General features: G+C 38.6%; 1 protein-coding gene across 4 annotated transcripts in view; it reads right to left on the bottom strand.

Annotated features, from left to right (window-relative positions):
• Positions 1-24,704, bottom strand: part of TTC39B (tetratricopeptide repeat domain 39B) — a 123,452-nt gene that overhangs the window by 12,753 nt on the left and 85,995 nt on the right. For all 4 annotated transcript variants that reach the window (XM_023508141.1, XM_023508144.1, XM_023508150.1 and 1 more), the window contains 10 exons: positions 23,401-23,465; positions 15,580-15,685; positions 14,173-14,238; positions 12,505-12,613; positions 11,288-11,355; positions 11,139-11,198; positions 9,107-9,268; positions 8,418-8,509; positions 5,106-5,232; positions 1,910-2,018 (listed from right to left, as the gene is read on the bottom strand). In XM_023508141.1, coding sequence (XP_023363909.1) covers positions 1,910-2,018; positions 5,106-5,232; positions 8,418-8,509; positions 9,107-9,268; positions 11,139-11,198; positions 11,288-11,355; positions 12,505-12,613; positions 14,173-14,238; positions 15,580-15,685; positions 23,401-23,465 — 964 coding nt within the window. The remainder of the gene's footprint in view (positions 1-1,909; positions 2,019-5,105; positions 5,233-8,417; positions 8,510-9,106; positions 9,269-11,138; positions 11,199-11,287; positions 11,356-12,504; positions 12,614-14,172; positions 14,239-15,579; positions 15,686-23,400; positions 23,466-24,704) is intronic.

The following is a 24,704-nucleotide window of genomic DNA, read 5'->3' as shown; positions in this document are numbered from 1 at the left end:
AAAAAAAAAAAAAAAAAAACAGATAAGCTTTGCACATGACCGTTTTTTAATAGTGGAATAGAGCACTCCACTCGCCTGGTCTCCCTGTGACCACCGGTCTGTATTTGCAAGATGGCTCACGGAGGTGAGCAGAGAAGAGTGTCTCTGGCCTCAGAGCAGCATTGTTCTCTTTGTTCTATTTGATTCTGTGGCCTTGACCTTGCTAGTAGATAAGCCCACTGACTCAGATTTCATTCCTTTAGATTTCTTCTCCTATCGATGGACAGAAATCTAAAGCTAGAATTATTTTAAATATGTGAAGCAGCCTAAATGCCCAACAATACTGAAAGAGTTAATTACATTATGATGCATTTGCTCTAGGGAGTGCTATGAAGCTTTTGATATTTATAAAGGCTACTTGCCAAACTTTAAAAGCTTACATTAAATTTAAAAAATGAGGCTAGTGCATCTAGATACACTGTGTAACTATAAAAATAAGGATAAAAGGGAATACCCAGAAATTCTAAATTGTGCTACAATAGTAGCAAAAACATAAATTGAGTGACTTTTTCCCACCCATACCTAGGTATTACAATTATGTGTTTAACTTGAAAAAAATAATCATGAAGAGAAACCTCATTAAACATTTCAGCTTGATACCACAGCTACAAGTACAAGAAAAAACCCAAATGAAACCCTCATCCCTGGAGCCATATTCAATCATTTCATCCCTGCTGTGGGTAATATAGTGAGTATAGAGCCAGGGCTCCTGGAATGCTTATCTTTTTCCAGTTAAGAAAAATGAGTTAACCGTTAAAATCTCCCCCCACTATTCCTGAATTTCTAAGCCCTGTTTATCCCCACAGACGTTTTCATTTTACTTCTGTGGCTAGAATATTCAAAAAGACCATTATGTCTTAGGGTATACCTAAGTGACGTGTGGCATTAATAAAGAATACAACAAAGGCTCTCATTTATGGCATTGTTTATCAAAAGATGAAGCCTCTAATAAAAATACAGAATCAGAAAATGTCAGAGCTCCTGCACTCCTGGATGAACACAAAAAATATTTATATCAGAGCGAAAAAAAAAACAACTTTGGCTATCATCTAGCCCAACACTACTCTCATTTCAAAAGAAAACAGAGCTGTTTCCCAGAGTCTGATCAGTGCAGAGCTGGGAACTGGGACTATAAACCCAGATTGCCTGAGTCTCCTGCCATGTCAGCTGCTTCCAGGAAATGGGGCTTCCAGTAAACTGGAGTGGGGCCTCCAGCACAACCAAAGGTAATGAGCAAAATCATTAAATCATGGTAAGATTCCAACTTGAAAACTATGCCCTGAGTCTGTAGAAACGCACTTGCTGTTAGAGGGCAGTACGGAGGCATGGAGCGGCCCAGCCGACTGAAGCCAGAAGGAAGTGCACACTGTCCTCCGCTGCTCTGCAACTCCAGTGCCTGTGTTCCTCCCTTTATCCTCCTTCTAAAAACAGTTTTAAGACATAATTCACATCCCATAGGGAGTACCCATTGAGAGTACGCAACGCAATGGTTTTTGCAGATTTAGAGTTGTGTTACCATCATCACAACCAATTTTAGAACATTTTCATCCCCCACCCCCTGCCAGTTCCTCCATCCCTAGGCAACCACTAATGTACTGTGTGTCTTATAGATCTGCATATCTTGGATGTTTCATATAGACGGGATCACGCAATATATGGTCTTTTGTGGCTGGCTTCTTTCACTTAGCTCAACGTTTCCAAGGTTCATCCGTGTTGCATCCTGTATGCATCTTGCCTCCCTTCATCTTGGGTGTGATCACTTTGACACCTGCTGCTCAAGTTTTGTCCCTGTGATGTGCATGAACCAACACGGGCAGAAGGGGAAGGGAGCACAGACGAGGATTTCCAGGCACTTACTTCACATACTTACTTTGATTTTGTAAAGCTGCCTCAGCCTTTTCAACAGTTACCAGCAGATTTTCAGAAAGGTCTTTTCTTTTGCCCACTATTGAAAAACCATTCCAGACATACATCATTTCCTAAAGAGGAAAAATAAAAACCATTTGCCATTATGTGAAGTTACTTAATGACCTTGATGATCACAAAACTATGTATGTATGTTTTCCCTTGGTTGCAGGGTTCTCAAGACAGATCACTTTCCTTAGCTTTTACCTTTGATACTGTGAAGAAATTCTATATACATGTATATAGTATGCTTTTACCAAGAAATGGTTTTATTCATTCATATAACAAATACTCATTAAGTACCTGCTGGTGTTTGATTCTTTGGGAAGATAATAGAAATAGATGATAGATAACAGATACAGAAATAAATATTTTTAAATGCTACTATGAATAATTCTGTTTAATGTAAATTTTTGTTAAAGTAAAGGAAAATATTTTAAAATATCTGCCAGTTGTTTACATAAAATGTTTCCAAGAATTTCACTGGAAATGAACATTGGAATATTTCACTGGGCTTAGGTTCTTTTATACTATTAAAAACATGTGACAGTCCAGTAATGCAATCCAATATGCAGAAAATGCATTCATTTAAATGCCATATGGCTGAATGACAGCTCCTGCAAATGTAAACTAATGATTTCTCATTGCAGATTATATTTAATGGGCAAACAGATGAGAATTTTTTTTGGACCAAAAGCAAATGTGCTTTTACTTGAAAATATTTTTCTAATGTTCCTGATAGTGCAGTTCGTATTTTGAAGAGTATGAAATAAGCAGGGCAATTAGTATCTTCTTGGAAATAAGTGAATCGTAAAATATGATAAAAATTAATGCTTGAAAAGCCTCTTACCAAGAGAGTGGAAGCAAAGTTATCTTTATTATACGGCAGTGAAAACTGTGAGCATGACACTCTCTCTTCCATTTCACATGTAATTTCCATTGCTAAAAGAGTGAGAGCCCAACCAATAACTAATGGAATATTTTTGAATTAATGCTAATGATCTTTAAAAAAAAACTGTTGATGGAATATTTTTACCAAAAGGAGGCAAGGTCATGTCTGAGATTTTATGAAAAAGAAGCTTTTGGTAAAATTCTTTGGTATCAAAAAAGAAAACAGGCTCAGCGCCTGTGGCTCAAGCGGCTACGGCACCAGCCACATACACCTGAGCTGGCGGGTTCAAATCCAGCCCAGGCCTGCCAAACAACAATGACAGCTGCAACCAAAAAACAGCTGGGCGTTGTGGCGGGGTCCTGTGTTCCCAGCTACTTGGGAAGTGGAGGCAGGAGAATCGCCTGAACCCAGGAGTTGGAGGTTGCTGTGAGCTGTGATGCCACAGCACTCTACCCAGGGTGAGAGCTTGAGGGTCTGTCTCAAAAAAAAAAAAAAAAAAGAAAACAAAACAAATTCCTAGGTACCACTGCCTCAAGTCAATTTCCCGTATAGTCTGTATCCACACTCCTAAAGAAAGAGAAGCAGTGAGTTAATCTTCCTTAAGATTCTTAATAGTAAAAGGAGATACACTTATACATACTCTGGTACCTAGGAATAGGGCAGGAAGAGCTATGATGGTCTAGAAAACTCTCAGAAATGTTCCGTGAGACAGAAAAGCTTTCCCAGTGCAAATCACTAGATAAAAATGAATCCGGCCTGGAGCTAAAGCTGTAGTTGGTAAAGCTGTGGCAGGTTCTCATGTGAGCGGGAAGAGGGCATGTTGGTTATTTTCGTGACTTACAGAGTGTTGTTGTTTCTATCTGTGCTCAGACATAGCTACAGAATGGTCATATTTTTGTCCAGCTCCATCACAGTCACAGAATAGCCTTGTGTGATGTCGATGTTGTCTGAGGTTGTCTGTGCTGGGTAGGAAACACCTGGGCCTGGGTGCCAACTGCAGGGAACTCCTATCTGACACCTGTCAGGGACTGCATTCTTCTTTTTCACAGAATGTTTAAAGAGCTCCCGTAAGTCAATAATAAAATAAACAGCCCAATGAAAATTTAGGAAGAATAGGAACAATTTACAAAAAAAGAAACAAAAAATGAATAAACACAACAAAAAGATGTTCTACCACACCAACAGGGAAACGCAAACTTAAAGGGTAAAACACTGCTGCTACTAACTTAACTTGGTACAGCTTCTTGGGGGGAAATTTGGCAATATCTAGCAAAATATTAAATGCCTATGTAGCCTTCAACAAGGAATACCAGTTCTAGAGATCCTTCCCAGAGAATGATATGCACGTGCACAAAAAGCGTATCTTCACTGTGGTGTCTGTAATAGTAAAAACTGGGAACCCTAAAAACCTGTCACAGGGGAATAATTAAATAAACTCTGGAATTAAAAAAAAAAAGACTCAGAAAAGCCTCAGGAGGACCGCAGACATCACTGGTACTAAACAGCTCTCCTGTGCCGACTACCTAGGGAAAAACTAAGCCCTGGATGAGTCACAGTAATTTGATATTCAGTATTTGTTGAAGAAGACTCCATTAAGAAAGTTTAACTTGAAATCACACTCTTCACAGAAGCCTCGCCTAAAACGGCATACCAATTAAGAATGTGAGTTGGACACCAGCCCCTTGTGGCTCTTGAGCATGGCAAATATGAAATGTCCAAACTGAGATGTCTTCAAAGTGTCAAAGACACACCAGATTTCAAAGTATTAGTATAATATAAAAGAATGTGAAATAAGTTGTTATCACCTATATATGGAAATGACAAAATTTTATATACACCAAGTAAAACAATATAAATTCCTAAAATTCATTTCATGTTTCCTTTCACTTTTTTAACGTGCCTATTAGAAAAGGTAAAATTACATATGTGGCTTGCATTGTAATTCAGCTCGACTTCAATGAAGTCAACTTTACCACTCTGAATTTCCTTATCTGTAAAACGGGGCTAAGAAAACTAATGACATGCATAGAGTTATGATAAGAAGTAAATGATATGTTTTCAATAGCTTCTCATAATGTCTAGAACACACCAGTTAGTCAGGAAACATTAGCTATAATTTTTATTCTTTATTATTTACAAATGTTTCCCCCACAATACCACTCACAGTGGGTTTTAATTAAGCTGAATTTCACAGCCCAAGCTATTATAGACATGCTCCCCCAGCAGTGAATAGATAATTCATCTCTAGTAAATAAAAATGAATACCAACCAGAGCAGGCAAGACTAGCTTCACGGGTGCAGGCAAGGAGGCAGAGTAGCGGCGAGACTTCCTCACAGCAAACTTCTCGGTAGGGAGAGATTTACCAGCAATTCTCTGCTTCAAGCCTTCCACCTGTCTGCAAAGAGCCCCAGCCCCAGTGAGAGGTCATCAGAACACAGACATTACTTACACCTGTGGTTTTCACCTGGGAACCTGTTTGACTTGTACATTTTCAGGCCCTAACCCAGACCTACTATTGAATCAGCAGCTCCAGGGGTGGGACAAGCAACCTGGGTTTTGATAAGCCCTGCAGGTGATTCTGCTGCACACTCAAATTTGAGAACCACTGATTGGCACATATTTCTTTCTAGTCAACTTAGCTAATGCCTTAAGTCTATCCAACACAGTCCAGGTAATCTAGGTATAAAATTGGTAATTTCTATAAATAAATAGGTATGAGATCAAAGTATTTACTTGCATTGTGGATACCCACAAAAAGGAAGAAGAGACACTGAATATTAACTATTCCTATTTGTAAATATGACAGTGATCTATAAAATAATATGGCTCAGAAGACAGCCATCAATTAATGGATAATTGGAGAAAATGTTCCCCAAGCATAGGTGATTTTGGAAATAGCTTAGGATATGGCCGTGTTTACAAACTTCTCAAAATTCTAAGGAATTCCAATCATGAAATTTATAAGCATATAAAATTAGAGGTGGATGGGAAGACTACATTTTCCTGGGAGCACTTTCATATACATAATTTTATGAGTACATCAAACAAGTTGCTGAGAAAGGATTCAAGGAAACTGCAGTTATAAAACGTGGCCCACAGAACACAAGTGTTCCATTTAAAAGGTTTGCTCATCAATTACGTTTGAAGAATACTGGGGGTGGGGGCTCTCAGTTCCTTGCCTTCCTCATCTCTAGTGTTGTCTCCTTTCTACGTCAGGGACTTATATGCTAACCCTACACTCACAGCTTAGACCACGACCTCTAACTTATCTACTACAAAACACGATTTCAAGCCCACCACCCTTGGAACTCCATTCTCTTCACTCTACCTCCCTGGTAAGACTTTCGGTCTCCTAGCCCAGCAGCCTCCTTCTTCCCTCTGTCCCTTCACACTCCTGCTTAGGTTGCACTTGCCTTTACTGCTCCACTCTGCTCCAGCCCATTTCCTATACTCCTCTATAGCTTGGTCCTTATACTCATCTGGCGTAAACCCAGCCCTGGATGAAGCTCAGGGCCCATCTCCCCTGTGATTGCACCAAGAGCAGGTTGGCATCACTGTCAAGTCACCAGCCACCTGCACTGCCTGACGTGCCCCTACTGTGTTTCTCATTGATCCACTCTGCAACGATATGAGTTCATTCTCCATTCTCCTCCTCCCCTTCTCTCTCACTCTCAGCAGATGACCCTGCCTCCTACTTCATAAAGAAAACAGACACTGTGATGTTGGAACTCCTTACTTCATCCTCCCACCCAGAAGCCTGCCTTGCTCTGCACCTGTTCTTCAAGGACGGTGACACCAGGGCAGAGGAGGACTGGATCCTCCTCCTAGAGGAAGCCAATCCTACCTCTTGCCTTCACAGGAACCTTACAATATCAGTTATCCCATTTCCTACTTGTATGTGCAACTTCTCATCCTCCTCAGATGCTTCCCAGTGGGGGGTGGTAATGCTCAAATCTTTCCCAGTAACATATTCTTTGACCTTACTTCTCCCTCCAACTATCACCTCTCTCTCTCCCCTCTTCTTCATAGTCAGAGTTATTTAGGGATGTATTGATGTTCACTCTCTCCACTTCTTTACTTTTCATTAACTCTTCAACCAACTTCAGTCTGGTTTCCACCTCCATTTTTTTTCTTTTTTTTTTTTTACAGTTTTTGACTGGGGCTGGGTTTGAACCCACCCCCTCCAGCATATGGGGCTGGCACCCTACTTCTTTGAGCCATAGGCGTTGCACTCCATTCTTTTATTTCATAAGCTCCTGCAGGTTACTAATGATCCCTGTAACACTAAATACATACTATGTCTTATTTCTAAATGGCATATGCGTTGAAAGTACTACAGACTGAATGTCTATGTCCTTCCACAATCCATACCTTGAAATCCTAACCACCTGTATGATGGCATTAGAAGGCGGGGCCTTTGAGAAGTCCCATGAGAGCTCATGAGAGCAGGACCCTCATGAATGGGATTAGTATCCTTTTAAAGACACAAGAACTTGCCTTTTTTCTCCCTGCTCACCACCATGTGAGCAAGAAGAGAACAACAAGAAGCCAGCCACCTTCGAACCAAGAAGTGGCCCCCAGCAGACATCAGATCTACAGGGATTCCTTTATCTGGACTTCCCAGACTTCAGAGCCATGAGAAATAAATTTCTGTTGTTTAACCCATGCAGTCGATGGTATTTTGTTATGGCAACCTAAGTCATTCTTAACATTTCTTTTCCTTTGACCCACATACACACATAATGAAGCACTGTGTCCTGTCCATTATCACCTTTTAGCTCTTTAAATGTGCAGTGCCCCTTCCTGCCACTAGACTCTCTCCTGTTGCTCTCTTGCTCTGAAATTGCATCACACAACTCTCCATGGCCACAGCAGCTCCACTCTCCCTTCAGACCTCCCATAGCTCAACATTCCCCCTATGCTCTTACACACACAGATTCTAAGGGAAAAATTAGCCAAATACTGTAATGTTGCATTTATCTGTGTGATTACTGCATTGATGTCTGATTCCCACTATAAACTCCACAAGGACAAGAGTCAGACAGCTAGTACCCTTCAGTGAGTAGGAGCTCAGCAAAAAGGTGATTGATGGATGGATGGATGGATAGATGAGACAGAATTAAACAGAGGGCTTCATGGCAAGAGTATTTCCAAGTCTTTAACAATACCAGTTAATACTAGGGATATGTTATACATACTGGGTTAAGTTTATCTGACCACAGAATACCTGTGATTCACAGCAATAGTTAACATCTTTTTGAAACAACACCAATTGAGGAATCTGTCTTTAAAATGTAGTAGCAAAGTCCCAATAATAAAACCATATTCCCATAATAGAACAATGTCTTCTCTAGAGTCCTAATCATAACAACATATCTGCAAAATCCTGCTAAAAGAATGACATTTTGACTTTTCGCTAACTGTATTCTTTTAAGTGTTCCCATATCAAATGAGTAGAGAAATTACAGAAATATGAAAGTGAAGTATGGGAAAGCACTAAGGAAAAAAAAGACAGACGATGTATGTGTGCGCTCCTTTACACGGCCAGGGTATTTGTTACAGAAACAGTGTCTTGCTTACCTGAACAAAGTTACTACATTCTCCTTAGTTGCTAATACGTCCTCCTCTGGAAGCATACTCAAAATTGCAGCTTTCAAGAACACATATGTCGCCTTAAGAAAATGAAGAAAAGGAGCTTTTAAAGAACATCCCTAGGTACCCCACAAATCAGGAATGACCTACAGATCTTCTACATATAATATTAAGAGGCATCAACGAAATCAAAGGAAATGAAGTTTTATATTGCCTGTTCAAAATAAGAACAACACTTTTCAATAATAATTTAGACTGTTTCTCTATTTCCCAACGATAGCATTCATGGGTGAGAAAGCAAACAGAATGAACAAAGAATCATTATCTCATTCCTCTCAACTTTTCACAAGTGAGATAGAATACATTTTTATTACCCCGAAAAGCTAGGTCATAAGGGCATTGAGAAGTCTACATAAAATTATCGAGACTACTGAAATTTAATAACGTTAACCATAAATGTATTTCATCTTTAGAGGTAAAGCTTTTTTATTGCAAAAAACTCTTTGGACAGTTTTCGAAGCATACAATGCTATGGACAGAGCCTATAAACAGTAGGTACTTAATGTATGTGCCCTCCTTTTGTGGATCTCTAATTTGTGAACAAAGAGCCCTAAATAAAAATCATCCTGGCCACTTATTAGCAAATAAACAACATTAATGAAAGCACTGCACTTTACCTTGGACCATTTACTTTCTCTGCAGAGCAGATCTGAATAGTAATACGCCTGCATCCAGTTTTGTTGGAATACATAAATCCACATTAGCTCCCAGTAACACAGATGGTGAAACTGTTTCCATTCTTCTTGAACTGAAATGCATTTTCGAAATACCTCTTGTGCCTATAAGTCAATTGCATAAAGCTGATCATCCAGATATTAGACAAGGAGATAATAACCTAATGGAAAAATACATAAAACACTTTGTACAAAAAGAACAAAATTACCACTCATTAAACCACTCAGCATGATGATATTTTCCTTTCTTTACATACAGTGACACAGTTCAGTTCTGCCTCTTTATTTATATATTTATTTTTTTTGGCCAGGGCTGGGTTTGAACTCGCCACCTCCGGTATATGGGGCCAGCACCCTACTCCTTTGAGCCACAGGCGCCGCCCTCTGCCCCTTTATTTTAACTTTGTGAAGGGGATTTGACACTTTAGAATGTGGGAGTGGGAAAGTTCCATTCTAGGCAAGATATAAAATATAAACACCATTTAAGAAAAGACTGACAGGGTGGCGCCTGTGGCTCAAAGGAGTAGGGCGCCGGCCCCATATGCCAGAGGTGGCAGGTTCAAACCCAGCCCCGGCCAAAAACTGTGGAAAAAAAAAAAAAAGACTGACAAATAATAAAGTTGGGACATTTATAGGGTAAAACGCATCTTAAAGTTATGGGCAATGGACGCTGGAGAAGATATCACTACCTATATAGCAGGCAAAAGATTAACCCCTTGTCATACAACAATTTTACAAAATTATTTAAGAAAAAGACAATCAATGGGAAATTTGGCAAAGATATAAATAGGCAAAGCAGAAAAAAATATGTAAGTGACAAATATACCCAGGAAGAAACTTAAATGGACATATAAGTTGAAAAACTAGGTTCTCACTTTTAGCCATCACATCAGCTAAAAGTTAAAAATGGATAATGTCCAGAGTTGACAAAGAACATTGGAGATAAGTATTGTCATAACTTTATAGGAGTTTAAATTGGAATAACCTAATATAAATATGACGTAGGAGGGTTAAATTGGCTGGATTTATCAAAACACAAACATCTTTTAGGCCAGAAATGCTAATACTCAGAATCTATCTTCAATAATTATACCTGAGCACAGAAATATACATACAGCAATGTCTATAATGGCACTGTTGCTAGTGGCCCAGTGTCTGTGAACAGTGGACCACACTAATGACTCTAGTAATATCCATCCCATGAAAGAAAATCCAGCCATCAAAAGAATGAGGGATATTTAGATCTACTGACCTGGAAAAAGATCCAGGATGTATATAAATAGAAAAAAACAAATTACAGAACAATGCAAGTTTGAGCCCATTTGTATGAAAGAAAACTATTTGTGAAAGTAGGATTTATATGAACACTCCTCACTCTTCTTCTTCTGACCCCAGTATTTCCTTCTTTGAGGGGATTGATGAATAATTTCCTTTGATGAAGAGTCTGCATGTAGCAGAGAAGAGCTGCATTTTATGGAAAGACTAGATTTCAAAGTCAATTTGTAACAAAATTGGTAATACTCAAAGCTGTTTGAAAATCCCTAGATTACCCACCTGTTATTTTGTATATTCTACCCTTAATTGTCTCACTTTCTTTATATGTACATGTAGACAATATTCAGTAACCTATGATACAGAGGGTGTCCCCAAAGATAGCCATACATAGGAAAAATTAACAAATTCATGTTATATTTTATATTTATATACCAACACACAGAAATTCTGTAATGAATATCTTGTAAATAAAGGTACATTTAACTTCAATTTCCCTTTTTCCCTACGTATGTATGGCAACCTTTGGGACATCGTATATAGACAATGTATACACAAACTAAAATTTTTGCTTTTAATTACATTATTTATTACTTTACTTTTGTCTAGTCCACCTAGCTAAATTTATTTCTGTTGAAGGATTGTGTGGCACAACTCCAGAACACGGACAACTCCCTCAAATCACTACTGCCAAATAAATTACCTCTTCAAGATTCCCTTTCAGCAGCTCTATCCGGGCATGATAAAACAACATAAGTGAGCCCTGCGGAAACAGGAAAGAAACACACTCTTCAACGATCAATGCTGGCTGATTAACTCTGGCCGAAAGATCATTTGAAATACTAAACGTACATTTGGGAACTGCTGGAGGAAGGGTTCGAGGAGACTTTCTGCTTCCACAACATTCACTTCTCCTGTACCTAGAAATTTAACAGGAACAGCCTCAGTTGTCATGAAACACGGTACATATTTATAACTCTCCAAACTTCATTACCATACACAGCCAAAGCCTATTCATGGAAAAGATGAAAACTTCCATTTTGTCATTTTATACCTGGAAAAGTAAGGCAAGTCTCATCTATAACTTAAGTTTAAGGAAGTTATAAGACAGACTTTTTTTTTTTTTTTTTTGAGACAGAGCCTCAAGCTGTTGACTTGGGTAGAGTGCCATGGAATCACAGCTCATAGCAACCTCCAACTCCTGGGCTCAAGTGATTCTCTTGCCTCAGCCTCCCAAGTAGCTGGGACTACAGGCACCCGCCATAACGCCCAGCTATTTTTTGGTTTAGTTTTCATTGTTGTTTGGCGGGCCCAGGCTGGATTCGAACCCGCCAGCTCAGGTGTATGTGGCTGGGACCTTAGCCGCTTGAGCCACAGGTGCCGAGCCGACGGATTAATTCTTAAGAACAGAGGTGGCTGTCTTAGATTTGAATTTGAATTTCTGCGTTTAGTGGCAACATTACCTTATTTTAGCCAAAAATTTCATATTTTTCAAAAAAGAAATCTAGGTTCAGCACCCATAGCATAGTGGTTACAGTGCCAGCCACATACATCAAGGCTGACAAGTTCGAAACTGGCCCAGGCCAGCTAAACAACAAAGACAAATGCAACAAAAAATAGCCAGGCATTGTGGTGGGGACCTGTGGTCCCAGCTGCTTGGGAAGCTGAGGCAAGAGAATCACTTGAGCCCAAGAGTTTACTGTGACCTGTGATGCCACAGCATGGCACTCTACGAAGGGTGACATAGTAATACTCTGTCTCCAAAAAAAAAGGAAAAACAAAAAAGAAATCTAATATGATGAAAATATCACCTTCATATGCAAATTTTAGCTGAGAACACGTGAAAAATATTCAGTGAAGGAAGCCACCCCATTCCCTCCACTATGACAAATCTCACTATTTTCTTTTTTTTTTTTTTTTTAAATCTCACTATTTTCTATCTTTACTCAGAAAAAAAAAAAAAGGGAACAGATAACAGACTCCCAGCTCTTACTGATTCTTCTGAATTTTTACTTATTCAGATTAAAGATAATCAGCTTTCAGCGAAGCCCAATGTCATCAGACCTTACCAAGGATCAGGGAGATGTACGTATGAAAAGCGAGGATGGTTAAGCAGCACAGTGGGGACCTCATGCTCTTCCCTGATGCACCTTCCCGTAACTGCAGGAGGCCTAACTCCTGTGGAAATTAAATGCATTCCAGAAGGAAAAGAACATGATTGAATAATTGTATTCAGAAACTTGAAAATGTTGGTCCCTATATCCCCACCCTCCATGAAGGCAGAGTTTACTTTGCAAGACCTTAGAATATTGATAAGGCCTAACTATTACTATACAGAAACTTTACATTTTAAACGGGCACAAATCCTTTTCTACATGTGATTCTAGCTGTAGAGGGAGAAAAAGGCAGTGCTCATTACATAGAAATGCTGCATTTCTCTGATGGAAATATTAATTCATTAAAACATACTGAAGATCTAAGAATAAGGCACAATTGTGGGTATGAACAACACGGTTCGTGTCTTCAAAGTTCCTTCCACCAAGCAGGGAAGCTAGCGCAAGAACACAGGACCTTATTAGAATACGGTGAGTGAGTTCTACAAGAAAGACAAATAAATGACTCTGAAAGCCAGGAATGCGGAGCCTCCCTGGAAGAGAATGAGGGAAAACTCTGAAGAATAGATGGCACTTATCTCAAACCTACTAGATGGAAAAGCCTAGTAGATGAACATTATTTGAAATGAGGTTGTGTGGGAGAAATATCCAAAGCAGAGCCCAGCGGAGGCAAGGAAGCACAGGGCCTGTGTGGGGAGCCCACTGCCCAGCTCAGCAGGAGTACTGGGCAAGCGAAGGGTATGGGCGGGAAGGCTGGAACTCGGGGTACAATCAGACACTGTGGTCTTTGAAGCCATGGTATAGTTTGGACTTCATTCAAGAGGCAAGTTGGAGTTACTGAAGGAATAAGGTAGAAGACGAATGGTTAAGGAGAAGGATGATCACGAAATGCAGAGTCAGGACAGAACGTATGGTAAAGAGATCACCATAAATACTTAAGAGCTCATGAAGAACACAGACAGCGGAACAGACAGGGGAAAAATCACAGCTTCTTATACTCATCCTCATCCAGTATCTCCCAAATCCTGAACTCTTGACTGACAGAGACAGTTTTTGAGATGAGGCAACTTTTGTAACACCATATTGAGTGTTATAATTAATAAAGAGTATATATTTATTACAAAACCACAAGTACACAGAAATTTCTTGAGTAACAGAAAACAAATTTCCTCAATTAGCTTATAGCAAAACATAAATCTAAAAGCATATGGAAACCCAAAATGCTGTAACTATGTTGGATCTATGCTATTTTATCCAATAGAATCACAAAATATTAGACATGGAAATCTAGCCTAATTTCTTCATTTTACATAAGGCAACTCTGGGGTTGCTGAAATGTTAACAAAGCATATTTGAACAACACAAGAGTAATTAAGATCCAGCAAATTATATTTTAAAATATAATTTTTAATTCCAGAACTTAGCTAACAAAGGTGAAAAATTTTAATTTTCAGCAGAAAAATCATATCTAACTTCTAAAAAATATGATCAAGGACAAATGGCTCTTTATGGTCCTGCAGACAAACTGCCTATAATCATCACTCTAGTTATGCAAACAGCATTCATACTCAATAAATAATGCTTTATCCTCCCTATCAAAATTTTAAAAAATTAAATATGTACCCTGTTTCCAGAAAATCCAATAAATTCTAGTAGTCTGATAATCCTTGTAGGTAAAAGTGACAGCATCTGTAAGGAAAAAAAAATACAAGTATACTTCTGTGTTAGCATATCTAACTCCGGACAAAAGTTAAATTCTAAAAACTTAGATTTAAAGCTTAGGGACAAGTTTAAATGATTAACTATATCTCTCTCAGTCATCACATACTATAGTCATACTTACAAATTTAGCTAAAAAAATGAAACTAAAACCACAACCTTTTTTTATTGTTAAGCCTGGCCTTTCTAGAATTCTCTAAAGAATACTGGCACCTTCTACATGGAGCAATGAGGTGGTGAGAAGGCAACTGCAGCGCTCACTTCCAGACAAGGCTTCTTTTAGTTTCTTTTCCTGGAAAGCACAGCTCTATGCAGGCACCACACGGAAGTGGGCCGCAACAACACGACAGCCCCTTCCTGGGACATCCCTAAGGACAGAGGTCATGGGAAATTCTCTCAGTGGGCAGAACCTTGGGCAGTGTGCCTAGGTATGAACTTTGCTTGGGAAGAGACGTGTCCATACACACACATAGGCAATCATGTATACTGGGCAATTATATGTTCATGGGGTTGTGGTCAATGGTTTAGTTAGATGGTCAGGGGCTTGGAAGTAATGTGATTAGACAAGGAAGGCTGGGGAAGAAGCATGGGGACAGATCTCTCTGAATGACGAGAAAATGTGAACATATCTGTGTCCCTTGTGAATGGTCACCAAAGGGTGACCTCAGCAAAGGAGGATTCCAATAACCAAGTGGATGAATGGGTGGAGGACCCATTCAGTTAGCCTCTTTCCCCGGCCACCCTGTCTCTGCCCAACAGGCTGAGGAACACAGTGGCCACAGTGGCACACACACTCACACCTGTGATTCTCTTTACCACTTAGGTTTCTCACCAATTTCAGTCAAACTTTAATAAAATTTCAAAATCTCTAAATAATACATTAGAATTTGACAGGTTTCTACTCAAACTCTTCATTCCCCAGAAGTCATCAAAAATCCTTTCTCTGTGTTTACTGCTTTGTCACCTATTTTCACTCCCAGAGCTGTCATTGTCATTGCAATGATATTTCTGATGTGCAAATGGAACTGGATTCCACTGTTCCTTGTTCCCCAAAACCTTAGCAGGCCACTCAAGGCGCTCTGTGCTTCCGCTTCCCTTTCTTGACACAATCCGAAGCTACTCTAAACACACATGGAACTTACATGTGGCCAAAGCCCCGTGGGTGACACATAGGAAAACTGATCCCACTCTAGCCACTTGTCAACCAAACACAGACAGAGATTCAGGAGGAGGTTCCAGTGCAATAGAGAAGGCCCTGAAAAACTTACAATTCTATTAAATATTCCAGTTTGTATCTAATTATTTCCTTACCAAATTAAAGGCCCCAGTACCAAGCTTGACGCCCCCTTCAAACTCATAGAAGAATTCCTGCTCAAGTTTGTTCTTCTGAATTTCATGCAGGATTGAAAGACATTCTCTGGATAGAAGGAAAAAAGGTACAGTGTAAGCTTACCATAACTCTGAAAATAAATATCAAATTGAATTTCACACTTACACACCATAAAATAAATGTCACTAGCTTAAATAACACAGAATGTTTAAAGGGATGATGTCAGGTTGAGTCTACTCTTAAGGATAGGGGATAATAATCACCAAGAGAAAAGGAGACACCCTTTCGTGCAGTGTTTAGCAGCATCTCTTTCTGGGCTTAAAGGAGGGTTTACTCATCAAGAAGCAAGACGCAGACCCAGGAGCCACACATCCCGTGTAGTTTCACATCGCACAGGAAACCTCCTGGGAGCACTCGGTCCCTCTGTTGCTGTGTGCACTTCAGCAACTGGACCTCCCACTTTGGAGCTGAAATGCTCCTGGCAAGAGGACCTGAATTTCAGTGTGAACATCATGGTCTCAAACATATCAAATAAATTAGAGCTTGGGACAAGGAAAGACAGAGGAGAAAGCAAGGTCCATCTCACTGCCCCCATGTGTCCTCTGGTTTCTACCCACTCCATCCACACAAATCTTCCAATTTTTCCACTGTCACTTCTTTTCTATGTATTTCTCTTTCCCATTCACATCATCTTCAAAAGGTAAATATTTCATCAGAGAAATATAAATTAAAACAATGACAAAGATATGAAATTGAGGATTGCTTGTCAAATTGACAAGTATGTACTATAAAGGTCATAAGGAAATGGGATACCATGTATTACAGAGTGTGACGCAAACAGGAGGGAGGCAACTTTGCTTATAATGTATTTGTGTGTTATAAGAATACTTTTAATCTGAATCTGGAAAACCTATAGACCTAACTTTTATTTAAAAGAAAAATTAAGACAAACCAACAACCTAAGAGCATCCCACACTATCCCCGATATCCCATTCCCATTTGTGCTTCTTATTCTGGTGTCTTTTGCCATGAGAAAATATGAATGTTTATTTGGCCAAGTCAAACAGTCTCTGTTGACTTATGACTTTGTCGTGGTTTAAAAGGCCTTTGAAATTGACATCGTGTACCCACGGCTACCATGTCTATGGTACTTTTGCTATAGATCCATAATTTGAATTCAATTATGAAGAAACACTAAATAAATCTACTTGAGAGATGGTCTGCAAAATAACCAGCCAGTATTCTTTTAAAATGTCAACATCATGAAACACAAAGAAACACTAAGGATTTCTTATTGATTTTAATATTCAGTTTATATAGCGTTTTTGCTTGAATGGTCTTTTTCGCCCCAAATTAACCATTTCCCAAAACATTTATTAAAGTACCTATCTTTCCCTACCATTTTGAATGTTTAGTAAATTCAAATTTCAAATTCCCAGAAATGTCTGTGTTGCATGCATGCATGTTTGTCACACAGTCAAAATCCTGTGGGTTTTTTACTGATCCACGTGAATACAGGCATCCCTTGTTTTACTGAACTTTGCTTTACTGCATTTTTCAGATACTGTATTTTTTACAAATTAAAGGTTTGTGTCAACCCTGCATCAAGGAAGTCTATTAGCATCATGTTTCCCATAGTCTTTGCTCACTTCACGTCTCTGTGTCATATTTTGGTAATTCTAACAAAATTTCAAACTTCTTAATCATTATTTTACCTATGGTAGTGATCTGTGTGTGATCAGTGATCTTTGATGTTACTATGGGAACTGTTTTGGCACACAACAAACTGTGCCCATATAAAATGGTGGACTTAATTGGTAAAGGTGGTATGTGGTCTAACTACTCCACTGACCAGCTATTCCCCTCTCTCTCTCTATCCTGAGACCAACAACATTGAAATCAAGCCAATTAATAACCCTATGGTTGCCTCTAAGTGCTCATGTGAAAAGAATAGTCACACGTCTCTCCCTCTAAATCAAAAGCTAGAAATGATTAAGCTTAGTGAGGAAGGCTTGTCAAACCCAAGACAGCACACAGGTTAGGCCTCTTGTGCCAAAAAGTGAAGTTGAGAGTTAAAAAGTTCTTAAAGAAAATTAAAAATGCCACTTCGGTAAATACACGAAAGGTAAAACAGTGAAACAGCCTCACTGCTGATAAGGAGAAAGCCTCAGCGGACTGGACAGAAGATCAACCAGCCACAGCATTCCCTTAAGCCAAATCCTGATCCAGAGCAAGGCCCTAACTCTCTTGAAGTCTAGGAAGGCTCAGAGGAAGGAAGTTGCAGAGGAAAGGTTTGAAACTAGCAGAGGTTGATTTATGAGGCTTAAGGCTAAAAGTCATTTACATAACATCAAAGTGCAAAGTGAAGCTGCAGCAACTTATCCAGAAGATCCAGCTAAGATAATTTATGAAGATGGCCACACTAAACAACAGATTCTCCATGCAGATGAAATAACCTTCTAGAGGAAGAAGGTGCCATCTAGGACTTTGATAGCTAAACAGAAGTCAATGTTTGGCTTCAAAGCTTCAAGGGACAGGCTGATTCTCTTGTTGGGGGCTATTGCAGCCAATGACTTTAAGTTGAAGCCTAGCCTCTGAAAATCCTAGGGCCCTTAAGAATTATGCTAAATCATTCTACCAGTGCTCTAAAACAGCAAAGCTTGGATGGTAGCCCCTCTTTTTACAGCACTGTTTACTGAATAAGTTTAAGCTCACTGTTGAGACCTACAGCTCAGAAAAAGAGATTCAACTAAAAACATTACTGCTCCCTGACATTGTACCTGGTCACCCAAGAGCGCTGATGAAGATGTAGAAGGATTAATGTTGTTTTCACGCCTGCTAACATAACATCCATTCTGCCGCCCATAGATCAGGGAGTAACTCTGACTTTCAAGTCTTTTTTTTTTTTTTTTTTTTTTTGAGACAGAGCCTCAAGCTGTCCCCCTGGGTAGAGTGCCGTGGCATTACAGCTCACAGCAACCTCCAACTCCTGGGCTCAAGCGAGTCTCCTGCCTCCGCCTCCCAAGTAGCTGGGACCACAGGCGCCCGCCACAACGCCCGGCTATTTTTTGGTTGCAGCCGTCATTGTTGTTTGGCGGGTCTGGGCTGGGGATTCGAACCCGCCACCTTAGGTGTACGTGGCTGGCGCCTTAGCCTGTTGAGCTATAGGCGCCGAGCCACAAGTCTTATTACTTAAGAAATATGTTTCATAATGTTATAGCTGCCATAGATAGTGATTTCTCTGTTAGATCCATGTAAAAGAAAACTGAAAGCCTTTTGGGAAAGCTTCACCATTTTAGATGTCATTGAGAACACTTGTGATTCATGGGCAGAGATAAAATTAGCAGCATTAACAGAAGTTTGGAAGTTGATTCCAACCCTTATGGATGACTTTGAAGGGATAACTTCAGTGGAAGAAATCACTGCTGATGTGGTGAAAATAGCAAGAGGCCTAGAATTAGAAGTTAAGCCTGAAGATGTGACTGAATTGCTGTAAGCTCATGATAAAATTTGAATGAATAAAGAGTTACTTCTTACAGATGAACAAAGAAAGTGGCTTCCTGAAATGGAAAACTACTGCTGAAGATGCTGTGAACTTTGTTGAAATGACAGCAAAGGATTCAGAACAGTACATAAACTCAGTTGATAAAGCAGCAGCAGGATTTGAGAGGACTGACTCCAATTTTGAAAGAAATTCTACTGTGGGTAAAATGCCATCAAACAGCATGGATGCTACAGAGAACTCTTTCATAAAAGGAAGAGTCAATCAATGTGTCAACTTCTTTGTTGTCTTATTTTAATAAATTGGCTGGGCACAATAGCTCACACCTGTAATCCCAGCACTTTGAGAGGCCAAGGCAGGATTGCTTGCTGCCAAGAGTTTAAGATCATCCTGGGTAACACAGCAAGACCCCATCTCCACAAAAATTAAAAATACAGCTGGGCATGGTGACTCACCCCTGTATTCCCAGCTATTTGGGAGCCTGAGGAAGGAGGATAACTTGAACCCAGGAATTTAAGGCTGCAATGAGCTATGATAGTGGCACTGCACTCCAACCCAGGTGACAGAGTGAGACCCCATTTGAATCAATCAATCTATCCCAACTCTCAGCAATCACCTCCCTGAGGAGTCAGCAGCCATCAACATCAAGGTAAGACCTTCCATCAGCAAAAAGATTATGACTTGGTGAAGGCTCAGGTACTCAGTAGCATTTTTAGCATAAAATATTTTTTTAATTAAGGTATGTACATGGCTTTCTTAGACATAATGGCATTACATACTTAATAGACTATGTATCAAGTAAATGTAACTTTTAAATGCATTGAAAAACCAGAAAGTTTGGATGACTCACTTTATTGTGATATTCACTTTATTCTAGTGTTCTAGAACTGAACCCATAATACAAGGTATGCCTACATGACTTTGCCATTATAAGACTTTATTAATGCCTTTAGTTTTTTTAAGTTTTGATGACTAGAACAGCAATTAACACTCAATTTAACATTGTTATATATCTTCTAAAAATATTTCAAGAATAAAAATCTAAAAATAGTATGGCAGGTACCAAAAAATCCAGCATCTTTTCCAAGATTTTAAATGGAACACAATTGTATAAAATGATTTTAAGTAAAAGTACCTCTTAAAACACTAAATTTTAATTGTTCTTCCAGTTATGGCAGGGTAGCTTATTTAGATTAACCCTCCCACAAATAATAATTAGAAACTCTGGAAACATATAATATATACATTTAAAATCTATGTGTACTTGCAGGCAATAGAAGGGAAGGGGAAAAAGTACCCAGAAAGAAATTGGAGAAGAATTAAATTTAATTCTTGATAATAAAACAACTATTGAAAGAACTTTACATTTACATGGCTCTTCACCCAAAAGCATTCCCCAATCTATTCAACGTGGGGTACCTACAACTCAAATGGAAAGTCACAGTCTTACTGGCTTAAAATGCCAGAGTCCAGAGGCCAAGACTGCCAGGGAAACTGTAAGGGAATGGGACAATGTCCATATATGGGAGAAACACATAGGAAGGGGACACCAAAGTATGTGTTAAAATTCCACTCAAATTCCTGGCTGACCCATGAACTGTGTGAACAGTGAGGAGAAGCCAAGGAAAAGCAGAAGCAGGACAGCAGAAAGAATGGAACACAGATTTCAGATGCTGATCCCTCCCGGAGAGTAAGAGTGGAGTCTAAATCTAGCCAAATTAAATGCTTCCTAGAATAAACCTCAGCACTCTTTAGAGAAAGGATAAAAGGGTGCAGAGTCTCTATTATGTTATCAGTTATCTAGTATATAAAAAAAATTGACTATGAGAAGAAACAGAGACTATGATATATACTTAAGAGAAAAGGCAGTAAGTAGAAACCAACTCCCAGGCAACTTGGATGTTGGAATAATATTCAAATTCTGAAAAAAAAAAAATTTTTTTTTTGAGACAGAGTTTCACTCTGTTGCCCTTGGTCAAGTACCTTGGCATCATAGTTCACAGCAACCTCAAACTCTTAGACTCAAGAGATCTTCTTGCCTCAGCCTCCCAAGTAGCTGGGACTGCAGGTGCCTGCCACAACACCCAGCTATTTTTTTAGAGACAGGGTCTCATGAAAAAAAAAAAAAAACTTTGTAATGAACAACCCCTTAGTGATCTACTGAACAAAATCAGGCAGATTGTGTAATTTAATTAGAGTCTCAGAAGAAGAGAATAAAAACGGGGAAGGAAAAGAATACTTGAATAGTAACCATAAATTTCTCAAAACCACACTTAGCCACTTCATAGTCAAACTGCTGAGACCCAAAAATACAAAATAGTCAGGCTTCAAAAAGCCAGAGGAAATGACACATTACATGGGAACAATTATACCAAAGGCAACTAACTTCTGATCATGAATAATTATGGCCTTAATACAACAGAATGGCAGTTTCAAAGGGCTGAAGGAAGGAAAAAAACACTGTTCACTCAGAATACTATAGTTAGCAAAAATATCCTTGAGGCTCGGTGCCCGTAGCTCAGTGGTTAGGGCATCAGCCACATACACTGGGGCTGGTGGGTTAGAACCCGTGAGGCCTGCCAAACAACAATGATAACTACAACAACCAAAAAAAACAGCTGGGCATTGTGGTGGGTGCCTGTAGTCCCAGCTACTTGGGAGGCTGAGGCAAGAGAATCACTTAAGCCCAAGAGTATGTGGTTGCTGTGAGCTGTGATGCCATTGCACTCTACCGAGGGTGACATAATAAGATTCTGTCTCAAAAAAAAAAAAAAAAAAATCCTTGAAAATGAAGGCAAAAGTAAAGATATTTTCAGATAAATTAAACAGAGAATTTGTTGAAGATGACACACACAACAAGAAATGTTAAAGGAAGTTTTCTGGTCTTCAAGAATGAATGAAGAATACCAAAAATGGTACATATATGGGCAAAGAGAGAAGGTATATAACATATGAATATTTAAAGCAGCAGTTCTCAAGCTGTGGGTCGTGATCCCATTGTAACAATGAATATATATCCTGTGTATCAGATATTTACATTACGATTCATAACAGTAGCAAAATTACAGTTATGAAAGTAGCAACAAAAATAATTTTATGGTTGGGTGTCACTACAACATGAGGAACTATATTAAAAGGTCGTGGCATTAGGAGGCATTAGGAAGGTTGAGAACTACTGGTTTAAAGCAAAAGTTTGGCACTGTATTGTGGGGGTTATGATATATTTAAGTATATTAAATATCATAGGAATAGCATAAAGGGTAACAGGTGATAAAACTACACTTTTGCAAAGTTCTTTTTATGTGCAGTGCTACCATATTAACTCTAAGTTGACTGTGATAGGTTAAGGAAGATCTTATAATCACTGGAGCAAACACTAAAAACAGAGATACAGCTAAGAAAATAATAAAGGATTACACTCAAGTTTTTAAAATTTTACTAAACCAAAAGAAGACAGATGGTGAGGGAACACAAGAGGCAAAGAGAAAAAGCAAAATGGTTGTCACAAGTACAAACGTTATCAATTACCAATTATGTGCAGTATAAAGTAAAAGAATATATACCATGCAAAGACTAACTATAAAAAAGCACTAGTGACTATATTAATGAGACAAAATAGATTTCAAGGCAAAGAACATTAGCAAAGTTAGATAGGGACACTTTAGAATGATAAAACGGTTAATTCATTAAGAAGACAGAGCAATTATAAACACATAGGAACCTAGCAACAGAACTCCTAAATCTTCAAGGCTAACTCTAAAGTGAGAGATGGATGATTCCAGATTTGAAGTTGGGAATTTTAATACTTTGGGTAAAAACTAGACAAAAGTCAGTAAGGATTCTGATTAAATGTATTTATGATCTATGTACAAATGACTTAATAGGAAAAAAAAAGTAAGGATACAGGGGATATGAGAGACACTATGGGCCATCTTCACTGCATATTTCCACCCACTGCAGAAAGTTCTATTGGGCAGTGCTGCTCCTAGAGTCTGAGCCAAAGGCATACCTGTAACTTTAAATCTATAAATTGTTCTTGGGAGAAAGAAACTAAGGTTAATCATAAATTATATCAGGAAAAGTAAATACGTAAATAGTTTTCAGCCATTTTGCTCTTCAAATTGTATTTAAACTTAAATCCTGTTGTCCTGTGGCGCTGAATACACAGCCAATAATTAAGTGTATTTTTACCAACATCAAAGAAGAAGACCTAGTCATTCTTAGTTTATGAACATTTTGAAGAACAAAGTAGTATATAGCACAAAATCATTTAAAAACCATATCTTACTTTTAAACTTACTTATATATTTGGTAACTTGTTCTAATTTTGAGTCCACCTTTGATGAAGTTGATCATATTTTCATCCTGAAAATAATTCAATTAAATAATTAGATCATTTAGCAAAAAAATTTAAACTGTCCCCACAGTTGTTTATTTCTTTGATTAGGAAAAAAAAAAACCTATCCTTTGAGGACATAGTTTTGAAATTAGCATATTCTTCTTACTATACGTGTGAAAAAAAATTTTTTTTAATTTTTCTTCTACATTAGGGGACAACATAAAAATATTTTTAAAATCTTTGTGTTACTTGATATTACTAAGGAGGTAAATCCTCATCAATTAGAGGCCATATGTAGTCCAAACCTACTTTAATAAACATCAGTAACTACTGAGCAATTCTCTTCTGGATTTAACAGAATCCAGAACGGGTAACTTTAAGGCTCTGCTCTAAGGCCAACTTTCCCAGCCCATTATATCCACTAAACAGAACTTAGGTTCCTCTTTCACAGGGGACTGTAGCAGGTACATTCATTCATACACAATTTTACACCAAAAATAACTGTTCTGGTTTATAAAGTGGCTGTCAGTAATACGTAATTTTTGTCTTAGGAAAAAATAAATAAATAAAAGACACTTTACTTCTTTTTGCCTGATGGTCACTGACCATAAAATTGAGGCAGGGAGATGAATGGCATTTTCAGTGCCAGCATTCCAGGCTTCTCATTCTCTCAATAAATTATATCCAATAACTGCTTGAAGGAAGTTACTGTAATAGATGGCACAGGTGGAAATAGTACCCTGTTTCAAATTTCTAAGGAGAATGTTTTCTAGTCAATTAATATCAGAAAGATGCTCTAGTATTTATTTCCTGGGTACATAAACATCCTTCTGAAGCAAAACAAAAACTGAATTTAGTTTACTAATTTCATTAATTACTTAAATATTTAACATTCTAGGAATCAACAGATAGAAAGTTCACTACATAACTTAAATTTTTATCCTATTTTAAAGAATCTTAAGATTACATAAGATCCAATACTGCACAAGAAAAAAATTCTTAAATTAGCTTAAAAATTTGCCTCAGAAAAAAGTGTTTCATAACATGATTCACCAAACACTTACTGAATGCCTATTTTATACCAAGTACTGAAATGCAAAAACAGACAAAGGCAACAGTGTTCTAAGGGATGGAGTCATGCACATGGATGGAGCATGCACACAGATGGAACATGCACACGGATGGAGCATGCACACGGATGGAGCATACACACGGATGGAGCATGCACACGGATGGAGCATGCACACGGATGGAGCATGCACACG

Source organism: Otolemur garnettii, unplaced genomic scaffold (genome assembly GCF_000181295.1).
Source record: "Otolemur garnettii isolate 467f Iridium unplaced genomic scaffold, OtoGar3 scaffold00006, whole genome shotgun sequence".
NCBI classification, from domain to species: domain Eukaryota; kingdom Metazoa; phylum Chordata; class Mammalia; order Primates; family Galagidae; genus Otolemur; species Otolemur garnettii.
The sequence above is the reverse complement of the archived record's forward strand: the minus strand, read 5'-3'. Positions and strand labels throughout refer to the sequence as shown.